Genomic DNA, 16945 nt, shown 5'->3' on the forward strand with positions numbered 1-16945 from the left:
AAGACTGTGCTCTTTGATCTTCATCAGTAAATATTTTAAGTCTTCTTCACTTTCAGCAAGCAAGGTTGTATCATCTGCATATTGCAGGTTGTTACTGAGTCTTCCTTCAATCCTGATGCTATGTTTTTCTTTATATAACCCAGTTTCTCAGATTATTTGCTCAGCATTCATGTTGAATAAGTATGGTGAAAGAATAAAACCCTGTCGCACACCTTTCTTAATTTTAAACCATTCAGTGTTCCCATGATCTGTTCAAACAACTGCCTCTTGGTCCAATTACAGATTCCTCATGAGCACAATTAAGTGTTCCAGAATACCCATACTTCACAATGTTGTCCATAGCTTGTCACGATCCCCACCATTGAAAGCCTTTGCATATTCAATAAAGCACAGGTAAACATCTTTCTGATATTCTGCTGATAATTATAAATAAATTGTTTATTTTTACTATTTTGGAAAGTAATAGCTTTTTTAGAATTGGAATAATTATATCCAGGATTGTAAACCTCTAAAGATTTTCATATTACTTGCAATTTAATCTTCAGAAATGTTTTAGCTGCCATTCATAGCTCTCCCATAATACTCTTCCACTATTAGATTCTTAAAAAATGTATTTATATTTATTATTTCATTAGTATATCGTTCATACTTATATTTTAGCATGATTTTTATATGCACTTAAGCTTCATGATACCAAAATGTATTATTATAAAACCTTGTGAATATTATTCCGGTTAAATGATGCATAAATTTGTTGATTGCTTCTTGTAGATACCTTCAAAAGTGGAGAATGCTGTTTATTTACCTACATGTAATCACTTTCTGTAAATGATTTAGATGGTAGATTATAAAAAAATGTTAGATCAATGAGTGAGTACATAATTGAATGACTCTTGACTAGTTTGAAATCTTTCAGACTGTCAGAAGCGCAGTAATCAAATGAATCATTTGGGGAAATTTAGATAATTAAAATGAGTGTGAAGGTTATAGGCAAAAATGAGAAAAAATTTATTGAATACTCATTGCATTTAGCATTGTTCTTTTTCAAAATTCCTGAGGAAAACATGCTTACAGAATTGTGATTTCTACTAGTAGTAAAAGTGAGTCCTAATACACACAGAATCTGGTGTGGCACCATTTGTATATCGCAGTTTAGTAATGAGTTTCCCCCCAATCCTGATGCCAAGTTTTAAAAAAAAATAATCCATTTTCTCAGATTATTTGCTCAGCATTCATGGTGAATAAGTATGGTGAAAGAACAAAACCCTGTCACACACCTTTCTTAATTTTAAACCATTTAGTGTTCCCTTGTTCTATTTGAACAACTGCCTCTTGATCTGTGTATTGGTTCCTAGTGAGCAAAATTAAGTGTTCTGCAATACTCATACTTTGCAATATTGTCCATAGCTAGTCATGATCCACACAATTGAAAGCCTTTGCATAATTAATAAAGCACAGGTAAACATCTTTCTAGTATTCTCTGCTTTCAGCCAATATCCATCTGATGTTACAATGATATCCCTCATTCCATGTCCTCTTCTGAAACCAGCTTGAACCTCTGGAAGTTCTCTATCAATGTGTTTGGAGCCACTTTTGTATTAACCTTAGCCAAACTTTACTCGCGAGATATCAATGATATTGTCTGATGATTTCCACATTCCATTGCATCACCTCTCTTTGGAATGGGCACAAATACAGATCTCTTCCAGTCAGTTGGCCAGGTAGTTGTCTCCCAAATTTCTTGGCATAGATGAGTGAGTGCCTCCAGTGCTGCTGCATCAGTTTATTGACAGATTTCAGTTTGTATCCCATCAGTTCCTGGAGCCTTGTTCTTTGCCAATGCCTTCTATGCACCTTGGTCTTCTTCCTTCAGGATTATTTGTTCTTGATCATATGCTCTCATTTAAAATGGTTGAACATCATCCATTTCTTTTTGGTACAGTGACTCTGTGTATTCCTTCCATCTCTTTTGATGCTTTCTGAATCATTCGGTAATTTGCCCAGAGAATCTTTAATAACGAAAATCAAGGCTTGAATTTTTTCTTCAGTTCCCTCAACTTGAGAAGTTCTGAGCATGGTCTTCCCTTTTGGATTTCCAACTCCAGTACTTTGCACATTTTTTAAATAATATTTGACTTTGTCTTCTCAAGCTGACCTTTGAAATTCTCTGTTCAGTCCTTGTACCTCCTCATTTCTTCCATTTGCTTTAGAATCTTTATATTGGAGAGCAAGTTTTAGAGTCTCTTCTGACATCCATTTTGGTCTTTTCCTCCTTGTCTTCTTAATGACCCTTTGCTTTCTTCCTGTATGATGTTCTTGATGTCATCCCACAACTCTTCTGGTCTTTGGCCTCTAGTGTTAATGCATCAAATCTGTTCTTCAGATGATCTCTAAATTCAGGTAGGATCTATACAAGGTCATATTTTGGCTCTCGTAGACTTGTGTTCATTTTTTTCAGCTTCATCCTGAACTTGCATATGAGCAATTGATTGTCTATTCCACAGTCTGCCTCTGGTCGTATTTTGGCTGATGGAGCTTTTCCACAGTCTCTTTCCACAGATGTAGTCAATTTGACTTCTGTGAAGCAGCTCTTACCCAAACACATTTTGACTCCCTTCCAACCTGAGAAGCTCATTGTCCAGCACATATCTGGCAGTGTTGCACTGCTACTTATAAGGTTTTCTGTGAATAAATATTGGGAAGTAGTTCATCTTTCCTTCTTCCTAGCCTGTCTTCATCTGGAAACTCATCTGAAACTTGTCTACTGTGGGTGACCCTGCTGATATTCAAAATGCCCATGGCATAGCTTCCAGAATCACAGCACCATACAAGCTGCCACAGTGCAACAAACTGACAAGTGGTGGAATCAAATGAATCAGACATTAAAGAGATAACTAAATAGAGGTTTTAAGGAAGTGGTTATTTATATGCTTTCATGTACATATTATCAACATTCTCAACAACTTTTCTGCCTATTCAAAATGATGACAGGCTGTTTTTGGATTATATAAAGAATAATTGGCAACTTAAAATCAAGGTTTTTCTTTTGTTATTGTTTTTCTAAGTTTTTTGTATGAATTGAGTGATAGTTTACATGGGAGAACATTGATTTTACACCATTGTTTCATTGCAATGATTACAATCTCCTCCATGCATCATCATTCAACAGTGTTTGCTTCTATTCCCTCTGTTTTTGTTTCTGTTTTTATCCGAGGGGGTGGGGAATGTGCACAAAAATACTTAGGAATATATAATAATTTAAACATCAAGGTTGTTGTTTGGAAAGTGCCGTCAAGTTGCTTCTAATTCATAGTGATCCTGTAGAGGATTTCTGAGGAGTACCTGGTGGGTTTGAACTGCCAACCTTGTGGTTCTCAATCCAGTGCTGATCCTACAAGGCAACACCTGAAATCAAGGTAGGAAACAAGACAATGAAATTGGGAGTAGGAGCTCTATGTTGTTAAGTGCTTTGAACTCTGTTCCAAAACAGAGTAACTCTTTATATTATTTCTAAGCATTTAAAAGATCTTTGTGGGAGCAGAAATCCTTGTCTTAATTCTTCTTCAGAATGGTTGGTGGGGTCACTGGATCCATAGAATAAGGACTAGACTGCAAACCACTAGGTTAGTGGTTTGAGGTTACCAAGAGCTCTGTGTTATTTTTGTTGTTAAATGCCATCAAGTCAGTGCCAACCCATAACGACCCTGTATAAGGTTTTCAGGGAGCGACTGGTGAGCTTGAACCACTGACCTTGCAGTTCAAACCGACTTTGCAGTCCAGCACATTAACCCACAACCCCACACCAGGAGTCTCTAGGTGTCTACAAAAGTGATCCATGTCATTGAAGCAATGTTGCATTATATTGTGCTTTCTGTCTTCAATGGACAGATTTACATGAAACATTATTTAGCATAAAAGCATTAGGACTATCTCACTTGTAGAACATTAAGTGTAATAATCTCTTCCCCACCCCACATAGCAATGCTTTATGAAAGAAATATAACTGTAAGAGTTTAATGTGTTTCTCATTCATATATTCGCTACTATATGTTAAGTACTTTATGAGGCATTTGGGACAAAAGCGTCAGTGAACAAAACAGGATACATTCATGTATCATGCTTTACTGAACACCATTGAATCGAGACACATTATTGAGAAACTATTATGTAAATAAACACCATGCTAGTTGTTGTTAGGTGCTGTGAAGTTGGTTCTGACTCATAGATCCACTATGCACAACAGAACAAATCACTGCCCAGTTCTTTGCCATCTTCACAGTTGTTATATTTGAGCCCAATGTTATAACCTTTGTGTCAATTTAACATGTTGGGGATCCTCCTTGTTTTTGCTGACCCTTCACTGTTCTAGTCAGGATATTCTTCTCCAGGGACTGGTCTCTCCTAATAGTATGTCCAAATTGCAAGTGAAAAAGCATCACCATCCTCACTTCTCAGGAGCATTCTGGCTATACTTTCTTCCAATGCTGATTTGTTCATTCTGTGCTCGTCCATGACACTTTCAATATTCTTCTCTAACACCATAATTCAAATGCATAGATACTTCTAAAATCTTCCTTATTCATAGTCCAATATCTACATGTATGCATATAAGGAAATTAAAAATGGCTTGAATCAGGCCTCCACACCTATAAAATTACTTCTTTGTTCTTTAATACTTTCAAGGGTTTTTTGTTTTGTTTTGTTTTGTTTTAAGCAGATTTGCCTAATGCAATGGGCAGATTTGACTTCTTGACTGCTAAGTTCATAAGCAGTGATTGTGGGTACAAGCAAAATGAAGTCTTTGACAACTTCAAAGTTTTCTTCATTTTTTCATGTTATTTATTGGTCCAGTTAGGAGGATTTTCTTTTTCTTTATATTGAAGTCCAATCTATACTGAAATATAGTCTTTATCAGTAAGTCCTCTTTGTCTCCAGCAAGCAAGGTTATGTCATCTGCATATGGTGTTGTTAAGTGCTGTGGAGTCAATTCTGACTCATGGTGATCCTGTGTAGGGTTTCTGAGAAGCAGCTGGTATGTTTGAACCACCTTCCTTGTAGTTCAAACCGACCTTGTGGTCCAGTACTTATCCTAGAGCACCATACCAGGACATCCATCTGCATATGTTGGTAAGTGCTATTGAGTGGAGTTCCTACCCATAGCAACCCTGTATAGGGTCTCCAAGGAGTAGCTGGTGAACTTGAACTGCAGGCCTCCCAGTTCAAGTGGCCCTACATGATAATGCACTTAACCACAAGATTAGTTTGAACCTTAAGTTGGCAGTTCAAACCCACCAGCCATTCCTCAGAAACCCTATACAAATTGCTATGAGTAAGAACTGACTCAACAGCACTTAACAATAAAATTTTTTAATTATCTTAAGCAAAATTTTACTTGTATATGATATTAATGATATTGTTCAATAATTTCCACAATATGTTGGGTCAGCTTTCTTTGAAAAAGTCACAAATATGGATCTCTTCCAATAGTTGGTCAGATCTTTCTAACTTCTTGGCATAAATGAGTGAATGCCTCCAGCATTGCATCAATTTGTTGAAAGATTTCAATTTTTTATTTTGTCAGTTCCTGGAGCTTTGCTTTTTGCCAATGCCTTTAATGCAACTTGGACTTCATTCTTCAATACCATTTGTTCTTGATAATATGGCACCTCTTCAAATGACTGAACATCAATCAATTCTATTTGGTACAGTAACTTTGTAAATTCCTTCATGTTCTTTGGATGCTTCCTGCATCATTTAATATTTAGGCCATAGAATCCTTCACTATTGTAACCTGAGGCTTGAATTTTTTCTTCAGTTCTTTCAGCTTGAGAATGCTAAGCATGGTCTTTTAGTTTTCTAATTCAATATCTTTGCAAATTTCATTATAATACCATATTTTATCTTCTCAAGCTGCTTTTGAAATTTTCTGTTCAGCTCTTTTACTTTCTCATTTCTTCCATTCACTTGTTCTGCTCTACATTCAAGAGTAAATTTCAGAATCTCTTCTCACATCCATTTTGTTCTTTTCTTTTTAATGACCTTTGCTTTCTTTCTGTATGAGTTTGATGGCATCCCATAACTCTGTTAGTCTTTGGTCATCTGGGTCTAACGCATCAAATCTGTTATTGAGATGGTCTCTAACTTCAGGTGGAATATATTCAAGGTCATATTTTGAGTCTCGTGGACTTGTTTTAATTTTCTTTAGTGCCTGGTCCTTATTGCTATTGATATTGAGGTTGTCTATCATCTCTTCCTTCAGATGTAGTCAATTTGATTCCGGTGCATTCTGTTTGTAGAAGTCAATGTGGATAATCACAGTTGATCTTGTTGAAAAAGTATTTGCAATGAATAAGTCATTGTTGTTGTTGTTGTTAAGTGCCATGAGTTGATTCCGACCCATACAACCCTCTATGAGTTTTCAAGGAGCAGATGGTGAGCTTGAACCACTGACCTTGCAGTTCAAATGGCTCTGCAGTCTGGCACATTAACCCACACCACCACACCAGGACTCCGAATAAGTCATTAGTCTTGCAAAATTCGTATCATGTGATCTACAGCATCATTTCTGTCAACATGCCATATTTTCCAACTATGAATCCTTCCACTTCATTTCCAACTTTTTGCCTTCAAAACACCAGTAGTTATAATACAACTTGATTGCATGTTTGATTTTAGACTGAAGAAATCAAATTCTTTAATTTCATCATCACTAGCTTTAGTGTATAAATTTAAATGATTCATTCACCAAGTTGTGGTATTGCTTGATCTTCCTTGTAGGAATATGAATATTATGCTATCATAGACAGAATTTTACAACAAGATAGGTCTTGAAATACTTTTTTTGAAGATAGAGGAGATGCCATTTTTCTTAAGTTCATCATCACAGTCAATCATATTATTGTCCAATTCAAAATGCCAAATATCTGTCTATTTCAGTTTACTAATGCCTAGGATACCAATTTTCATGCATTCCATTTTGGTTTTGATGACGTCCAGTTTTTTAGATTTCTACTTTGTACATTTCATGTTCTAATTATTAATTGATATTTGCAGTTGTTTCTTCTCATTTTGAGTTCTGCCCCATTAGAAACTGAAGATCCTGAAAGCTTTCCTTGATTCACATCACTAAGGTCAACTCTACTTTGAGGAGGCAGCTCTGCCTCATTTATATTTTGAGTGCCTACCAGCCTGAGGGACTCATCTTCTGGCTCTATATTAGACAGGGTTTTGCTGTTATTCATAAGGTTTTTAGTGGCTAACCATTCTAAAGTGGTCTGCTTCTCCTTCTTCTTGGCATGTCTTAGTCTTGACCCCCCCCCCCCCCCCTAAAAACCATCCACCATGGATGACCCTGCCAATATTTAAAACACCAGTGGCATAACTCCCAGCATTACAGCAACACATAAACCAAGCAACACAATATGACAAGCTGACAGATAAGGAAAAGAACAATATACAAAATACACACAGTAAAGCTGTAGAAAATGCCTATGTTTCAGGGAACTCCATAAATCTTTGGACACTGATATCCAAGATCACCCTACTTTATGAATATAGCCTCATGTGTATAGTCATTTGAATACTAATATAGTTTAGAACTCCAAAATGTTAAGAACAGTGTCTCTCAGTCCAAATTCTCTCACAGTTTTTGGACTGTTAATTTGAAATAGAGTGAGGAGAACTATTTTACATGGCAAACAAGTAAGTACCTGGTTAAATTATTTATGCATTTACTTTCATCTTTCCCCAGCCACATTCTAATACTTTTGGACCTTGAAACAATAAGATGAAGGTTTGATTTCCAAGAACAGTTTTAAGTCCAGCTCCTCATTTCCTTTAACTCAGCACTTTACTTTCAGTCTGAGATTTGTCTTTGTTATTTTATTGAATTGGTCTTCATTTCTGGATATGCTAATTAAGAATAAATAAATAAATATCTTTCAGTATAAAGTAAATTATAGCAAGTTGTATAATTAAGTTAGGATGAATTTGAGTATCTTATTTGGAGGAGCCAAGATTTCTCAGTGATTTGGGGTAATTTTTTTCCCTTCTGTTGAAAATGATTAGACCTAGAACTTAACCATCTAAGGTTAGCATATAGTTGTAATCATAGTTTTATTTCATTCAACTTTCAGGTTTGGTGATGGTTATACAGTCAAGGTTTGGCTTTGTAAGAGAACAGATCAACATCATACTATTTCTGAGTGCTTGAAACTCCACATTCCAGGAATCCAGTTTAAGGTAATGCTAATATTTGCCATTACTTCTGTGTTCTCATCTATAAATGTATTTTTCTGTTTTAATTCTATGCTATTATAAAAACCACCTACTCACTTGGAATCATGATAAAATATAGGCCATGTTTCATTACCAAGAATGTCATGGGCAGCCCTTAGGATGAAGAGATCATTTGACCACTGGTTGAATTAAGAATCAATCCTCTTATCTGTGGTGCATCTCCACTGACTGGGACATTTTGTTCAGGATGGAAAATTGCAAAAAGTTATGTTATGATGTGTATATGCTGTAGAGTTTAAGGTAGTAGTTTCACCATTATATCATGTAAAGGGCTCTAGACTTGGTGTCAGACTCTTCTATAACATTAACTCAAAGTGTGATCCCTGAAAAGCATTTGCATCACCTGGGATCTTGTTAGGCATGCAGAATCTTAGGCCCCAACCTACTGAATCAGTATTTTAACTTTAATAAGGCCACAAGGTGATTCTTATGCACATTAAAGCTTAAGAAGCATGGTGTACAATTGTTTTGGATTGCTGTGTTATTCTAGTTTATTATTGTTAAGTTCTGTGACTAAGTTCTGGCTCAGAGTCACCCTGTATACAGGGTTTCCAAGGAGTGGCTGGTGGGTTTGAACCACTAGCCTTGTAGTTCTCCATTAAGTGCTTAGCCTACAGCCCCACACTAGAACTCTAGTTTATTATAATTTCTAATTGGTCTTCTAATAGGAGTCCTAGTGTGGGGCTGTAGGATAAGCACTGGAAACCAAGGTTAGTTTGAACCTAAAGATCAGCAATTCAAATTCATCAGCCACTCCTCAGAAGCCCTACACAGGTTTGCTACAATTTGGAACAGAGTTGATGGCACTTAACAACAACAAACAGGTTATCCATAAAATAGCTATTTCCAATCTGTTGTAACAACCACAAGTCCTACCATGTAAGTACTCTGCAAAATACTATGTCATTCATAATCAACTAACATTCTAAACAAGCTTATAAAACATATACTGATATCCCTATTTTGCCTATATGAAAATGAGACTCAGAGCAGTTAAATGTTTTATCCAGAGTCACTCAGCTAGTGGTAAGGACAAGTGATATTGAACCGGAATCTTGGGCTTCCATGCATCTCTCTTATATTACATCAGTATTCCATTTCTAAAATTACTCTAGGCATGTTATTAACTCTTTAAGGATCTCTTCATTTTTGCAGTAATGTAGAAGCTTATGAGGGTAAGTCAGTAAGTATTGCTACTGAGATTCCAGTTCATGCATTCATGTTTTTGTTTTTTTTTTAAAACTAACATTTAAACATTCTTGTGCAACTAGTTGATGACTTCAGTCAAGCTCTCTCAGTAATACACTTGTCTTAATCTCCTTAAGGTGCCTTCAAATAAAAAGATATAAAAAGTGTTGTATGAAGATCAAATAGCTCAAAGACCTGATCTTTCTGATCAGGTTGCTCAGCAACATTAAAGCTAATAAAGATGATTTTATGTAATGGCTCAGAACCAGGGTTGAGTCATGGATTTACCAATATGATCCAGAGAGCAAGGTCCAATCAAAACAGTAACTTCAAAAGTGATATACTGGACTACTTCAATTCAAGGCAGAGAGATCAGCAATAATATTGATGGATTTTCCTGAAGGATACAGGGCAACCATGGAGGCTTCTTAGGGAAAAGTTTTTTGAAGAAAAGTAAAAAAATTGTTGGTCAAAAGTAGGCCAAAGGTGGGGCTTGATTAGGAAGAAGCGCCTTGCAGATCTTCACCAATAATTACAGAATACTGGACAAAGCAGTTTCAGGGGACAGTACCAGAATTCTGAACTACATATAAAGGAATATTTAGAATGATTGAAGACTTACTGCTAGTGGAATTTATAGCAAGAAAGGTGATGTTTTCTGATCTGCAGCTGCTGGTGAGTCCCTGTGATCTTGGATGTCACAGAGTGAGGAGAAGGATCAGAGAAGTGCTTCTACCACAGATGCCTTACTGATCCTCAGAGATAAAGGTGTGAACATTTTTTCTTGTTCATTGGTCTCTCACTATCTGCGCACCTCCACTCTAGTGACTAGAGGGTTACTCGAGCAAGTGGACACCCCCCCACTTCCAGAGAGTTCTACTATGCATACACATGGGATTTGGTCAGCAAAGGCCACTGTGCCCAGAAACTAAGAAGGGTGAGAACTTGACAGGAACTGCTTAAAACTTAACAGTCTCCCAGAAGGCCTCAAGCTAGCAGAGAGAGGGGCATTAAAGTCATACTTAGATTTGGCTCCATTTTTGTTTTGCGATTATAGGCTGTAATATCCAATCTTTTTATTTATTTATTTATTTATTTATTTATTTATTTATTTATTTATTTATTTATTTATTCCTGTTGCTGTTTTGTTTCTTATTTCTCAGTTCCTTTTTTACTTTGGGGTGGGGGAGTGTCTCTTTCTTTCTCTTTGTTACCCAAGAAGACACAACAATTATGGTCATATATCCAAGCTACAATCATGCTCTATAAAATCCCACCTTTCAGGTAATATCCAATACCAACTGCTATGCACCAGATAGAAAGCCAACAACCTGCTACACTTACTCTGAGTTAAGTAAGAAGAAAAGTGAAAAGAGAAGCCCATCTCCAGATCACATCTACTAGGAGGCAATCAGAATGCTTAATAATGTATCAGCATACATTCATCTAATTATTGAAAATGCCCAAGTAACAATTGACTATATTGGCACATGTTCAGAAACAAGAGAGAGCAACTGAAATAAATGAGCTGGAGGTAGACCTAAATTTCTCATTGGAAGGAGGGCAGGCTTTGGAACTGCCTGAGAAGGAATTAAGGAGAATGGTATTGAGGTGCATCCAAACTCTCCACAGAGGGGTTGAGAAAAATGAGGAAGAAGTCAGGAAAATGCTACAGGAACAACCAAATAAGATAGATACAGTATTGGAAACAATTCAAAACCTGCAAAAAGAGGTCCAAGCAATTAATAAGAAAATATCAGAAATAAATAAGACACTGAAAGTACAAAGGAGTAGAACTGAAGAGATGGAAGCCAGAACAAGTAAACTAGAAGCCAATATCTCAATACTGCTAAGATAGAAGAACAAGCAGAAAAAAGGATAAAAGAAAATCTGAGGAATGTCTAAGATTCATGTAGGACAACATGAAGATGATTAATCTGAGGATAATTGGAATTCTGCAACAGGAATAGTCACAAAAGACCACAGAGGAGATTGTTGAAGAGCTACTAGAAGAAAATTTCCCTAACCTCCTGAAAAATGAAAAGATAAGCAGTCAAGAAGCTCAACAAAACCTAGGTAGGATAGACCCCAAAAGAATATCATCAAGATATATTATAATCAAGCTCTCTAAAATCAAAGATAGGAGAGAATCTTGAAAACAGGAAAAAAGAGAAATATAACTTACTAAGGTGAGCTGATACAATTAAGCTCTGATCTTTCAGCAAAAAACATACAGTTATATAAAAACCTGAAAGAAAAAAAAAAAAAAAACATGCCAACCAAGAATTGTCTACCCAGCAAAGCTGTCAAATCAAATATGAGGGTATACTAAAAACAGTCCACAATAAACAGAAGCTAAGGGATTTTGTCAAAGTCAACTCAGCGCTTCAAAACATCCTAAAGGGCTAAGAATCAACAAGAACAGACAACCAGAGAGTGACATACATGATAGCACCACCCAGAACTTAACTGTCAGGTAGAAGAGTCTAGGACAGAACAAAACTACAAGAATGAATTTAGAGGATCTGGAAGGATCAAAACAATTACAATGTGAAAGAAGGTAAAAGCATAGGAACAGAGATCCAGATGGTGATAATGTCAGATAGATTGCAGGGTGAAATAGACTGTTTTAAAGGAGGGAAAAGTTAATAGTAATTGGGTAACCTCAAAGAAATTAATACTTCACAACATACAAAGAAAATGAAAATCCAAGGAGAGAATGGAAACCTTTAAACTATGAAGAAACTGATAAGAAAGAACACAAAATAAAACATGAACTCAGCACAGGAAGGCATGCAGAACAAAGAAACCAGCAGTAAGACACACCAAAATAATCAATCATAATGACAGCAATTAATTCATACCTATCAATAACTACACTCAATGGCAATGGACTAAATGCACCAGTTAAGAGACAGAGAGTGGAAAATAGATAACAAAACAAGATCCTTCTTGTTTTATGCTATCTGCAAGAGACACACCTTACACACAAACATGAAAACATATTAAAAATGAAAGAATATGGAAAAAAAACATACCAAGCTAATGACAATAAAAAAATGAGCAGAAATGTCAACACTAATCTCTGATAAAATAAATTTAAGCTAAAAACCAACATAATAGATAAAGAAAGATGTGATCACATGATTATAGAGTCAATTGAACAAAATGACATAACCATAATAAATATCTACACACCCATTGAAAAAGTGCCATATAAACAAACTAATAGATTTGAAGAAAGAAATAGATAAATCTAAAATAATAGTGGGAGATATTAATACACCACTTTAAAAAAGTATAGAACAACCAAGAAAGAAACTCAACAAAGACGCAGAAGAACTAAACAATGCAATCAGCCAACTTGACTTCATAGATGTGTACAGGGCATTCAACCCAACAATAGCACAATACATATTATTTTCCAGTGCACATGGAACATTTTAAAAAATAGAGCATGTATTAGGACACAAAACAAGCCTCCATAAATTTGCAAACATCAAAATATTCTCAGACCACAATACTACAAAATTAGAAATCAACAATAGGAAAGCCATGGAAATAAAGTCAAATACATGGAAACTGAATAACACCCTGCTGAAAAGAGATTGGTTAGTAGAACAAATACAAGGTGATTTCAGAAATTTCATAAAAACAATGAAAATGAAAATAGAACATACCAAAATCTTTGGGATACAACAAAAGCACTGCTGAGAGTACAAATAATTGCTATAAATGCACATATCCAAACAGAAGAACCAAAATCAACACATTAGCACAACATCTCCAACAATTAGAAATAGACCAGCAAAGTAAACCAACAGTCACCAAAAGAAAAATAATAAAAATTAGAGCAGAGATAAATGAGCTAGAAAACAGAAAAAGTATAGAAAATCAACAGGACAAGAAGCTGGTTCTTTGAAAGGATTCATGAAATTGACAAACACCTGGCAAACTTAACAAAAGAAAAGAGGCAAAAGACACAAATAACATGCATAAGAAACCACTTGGGTGATGTTATAACAGAACCAATAAAATAAAAAAAAGTATAATAACAGAATTTTATGGAGTTGTTTTACGAAGAGTTGTACTCTAACAAATGTGAACATCTAGAGGAAATTGATACATTTTTGGGAAAGCATGAGCTACCTAAACATGTTTAAACAGAACATGGGAACACTGAATGGTTTAAAATTAAGAAAAGTGTGCGACAGAATTGTATTCTTTCACTATACTTATTCAACCTGTATGTTGAGCAAAAATTCTGAGAAGTTGGGTTATAGGAAGAAAAATTAGGATTGGAGGAAGACTCATTAACAACCTGTGATATGCAGATGATATAACCTTGCCTGCTGAAAGTGAAGAGGACTTAAAATATTTACTGATGAAGATAAAAGAGCACAGCTTTCAGTATGGATTGCATCTCAATGTCTTAAAAACAAAAATCCTCACCACTGGATCAATATACAATGTACTTATCAATGGAGAAAAGATTGATGTCAAGGACATCATTCTTCTTGGATCAACTCTCAACACTCATGGAAGCAGCAGTCAAGAAATCAAACGATGTATTGCATTAACTAAATCTGCTGTACAAAACCTTTTTAAAATGTTGAAGAGCAAAGATGTCAGCTTGAGGACTAAGGTGCACCTGACCCAAGCCATGGTATTTTCAATAACCTCATATGCATGTGAAAGCTGGACAGACCATAGAAGACCAATGAAGAATTGATGCATTTGAGTTATGGTGTAGGAGAAGAATATTGAAAGTGTCATGGACTGCCAAAAGAACAAACAGATCTGTGTTGGAAGAAGTGTAGTCAGAGTGCTCCTTGGAAGCCAGGATGGCCAAACTTCGTCTCTCATACTTGGAACATGTTGTCAGGAGGGATCAGTTGATGGAGAAGGATATCATGTTTGGTAAGGTAGAGGGTCAGAGAAAAAGAGGGAGAGCCTCAGCGAGATGGATTGGCCAAGTGGCAGCATCAGTGAGCTCAAGCATGACAATGATTTTGAGGTTGGCCCAGGAACAGTCAGTGTTTTGTTCTGTTGTGCATAGGGTCATTATGAGTTGGTACTTACTTGATGGCACTTAACAACAACCAAAACAAAGTAAACTTAGACAAACTGAAGAAGAAAATGTAAACAGACTTGTAACAAAAGAAGAAACTGATCAAATCATCAAAGAACTCCCAACCAAAAAAATTCCATGTCTACATGACTTTATTACTGCTGAGTTTTACTAAATATTCAGGGAAGGCCTATTATCAGTACTACTCAAATTATTCCAAAATCTCTAAAAGGATGGAAAACTTCCTAGTACATTTTGTGAAGCAAGCATAACCCTCATACCAAAATCAAGAAAGAGAATTAAAGACAAATATCCCCCATGAATATGTTATTATGTGCCCTGGAGTCAGTTCTGACTCATAGCGACCCTGTACAGGGTTTCTGAGGCTGTAAATTATTGCAGGAGCAGAAAGCCTCATCTTTCTCCGACAGAACAGCTGGTAGTTTTGAGTTGCAAAGATTCTCAACAAAATCCTAGACAGGAGGCGGGGCTTGATGTCGGATAGGGTAGACGTGCAGTGAAGTTCACCATCAGCAATACCACAGAATACCAGGCGAAGTGGGTTCAGGGAAGAGTTAAAAAACTGTGAACCACATAGATAGGAATATTTTAAAAGTTTGAGGGCTTATAGGTAGTGGAACTTGTAGTGGAAGAAGGAAATCTTATAATTTGGAATCTGCCAGGCTTGGTGGCCCAGAGCCAACAACTTGGGCGAGACCAAACAGTAAGACTAAGTTGGGGAGCAGACCCACCACTGAATAACGCTGCAGGAACCTCAGAGCAAAGGTGGACAATACACTTTGTCAATTTTCCTTTGTTCTGATTTTTTTTTTTTTGGGTATCTATTAATTGGTCACACCTTAGTAAGGAGCTCTGGTAGCGTAGTGGTTACGAATCGGGCTGCAAACCATAAGGTCAGCAGTTCAAAACTACCAGCTGCTCCGCGGGAGAAAGATGAGGCTTTCTACTCCTGTAAAGATTTACACCCTCGGAAACCCTGTACAGGGTCGCTATGGGTCGGAACCGACTCGAAGGCACTTAACAACAACAACAACAAATTAATTGGTCCCCCAAAGTTTGTGCACCTCCATTCTGGTGACTAGAAAGGGTACCTGAGTGAGTGGACACCCCCACTACTGGTGGGTTCATCTGCCACGTATGCACACAGATACTCTCAACATTTAAAGAGACCAGCAGCCCAAGAGCTGGCTTTGAACTGTTTTTTAATAGGGAAAAGGCCAGAACAAGGGGTGTAAGAGGGAAAGAGAGTTTAAAAACAAAACAGGCTGAAAATTAAATCCTGAGGTACAGAACAACAACCAAAAGTGGCATCTTGAAATTTTATCAGGTGACATGGAAGGCAAGAAACTGAAAAAGGACATTAAGGTGATACTCATATTAGGCTACAGATTTTTTTCTTCTTCTCTTCCTCCTTTCCCTTTTCTGCAATTATAGACTACAGTATACAATCTAGTTTTTGTTATTGTTGTAGTTGTTGTTTTTGGTGGATTTTATTTTGCTTTTCTTTTCTTGTATTTTGCTGGTGCTGTTTGCTGTTTTTATGGTCCCCCTTTCACCTCTGGGAGAATTTTCCTCTCTCTATATTACGCAAGAAGACACAGCAACTGCTGTCATATAGTCAATCTACAATCACACTCAATAAAACACCAAAATCCAGGCAAAAACCAATACCAACTGCCATATACCAGAGAAGTAGACAACACCTATGAAAGTTACTTTGAGTTAAGAAATAAGAAGAATGAAAAGGGAAGCTCACACCCTGATCACATCTACCTGGTAGCAACCAGAAAGTATAAAAAATACCAAAACACACTCAATTAAGTATTAAGGCCACAGATAAACATTCAACATGTCCAAGAAGCAAAAACAGATGACCATATCAGCACATATCCAGAAACAAGATAAAAGGTCTGAGACAAATGACCTAGAGGTAGACCTGGACTACATTCTGGAAGGAGGGCAGGCCTTGGAAATGCCTGAGAAGGAATTCAGAAAAATTATTATAAAATGTTTCAAAACACTTTACAATGGAGTTGAGAAAAATAAGTAAGAAGTCAGGAAAGCACTACAGGAACAATCAAATAAGATTGAGACAGCACTGGAAATAATTCAAAACCTACAGAAAGAGGTCCAAAAAATCTATAATAGAATATCAGGAATAGAAAATACACAGAAAGGGCAAAGGAGTGGAATAGAAGTGATGGAAGACAGAACTACTGTGCTGGTAGACTAATGTATCAATACCACTAAAATAGAAGAGCAAGCAGAAAAAAGTAAAAACAAATCTGAAGAAGGTCCAAGATTCATGTTGGACAACGTGAAGAGGAATAACTTAAGAATTATCAGGGAAGAACAAAGCAGATGGGA

General features: G+C 36.4%; 1 protein-coding gene across 1 annotated transcript in view; it reads left to right on the forward strand.

The window, feature by feature from the left end:
- The window catches only part of LOC102815532 (ATP-binding cassette sub-family A member 13-like), an 857870-nt gene that overhangs the window by 824917 nt on the left and 16008 nt on the right, over positions 1 to 16945 (forward strand). Inside the window, exon 60 of the mRNA XM_006874535.1 lies at positions 8136 to 8241. Within this exon, the coding sequence (XP_006874597.1) occupies positions 8136 to 8241 (106 nt within the window). The remainder of the gene's footprint in view (positions 1 to 8135; positions 8242 to 16945) is intronic.

This window comes from Chrysochloris asiatica, unplaced genomic scaffold, assembly GCF_000296735.1.
Source record: "Chrysochloris asiatica unplaced genomic scaffold, ChrAsi1.0 scaffold00282, whole genome shotgun sequence".
In the NCBI taxonomy this organism is placed as follows: domain Eukaryota; kingdom Metazoa; phylum Chordata; class Mammalia; order Afrosoricida; family Chrysochloridae; genus Chrysochloris; species Chrysochloris asiatica.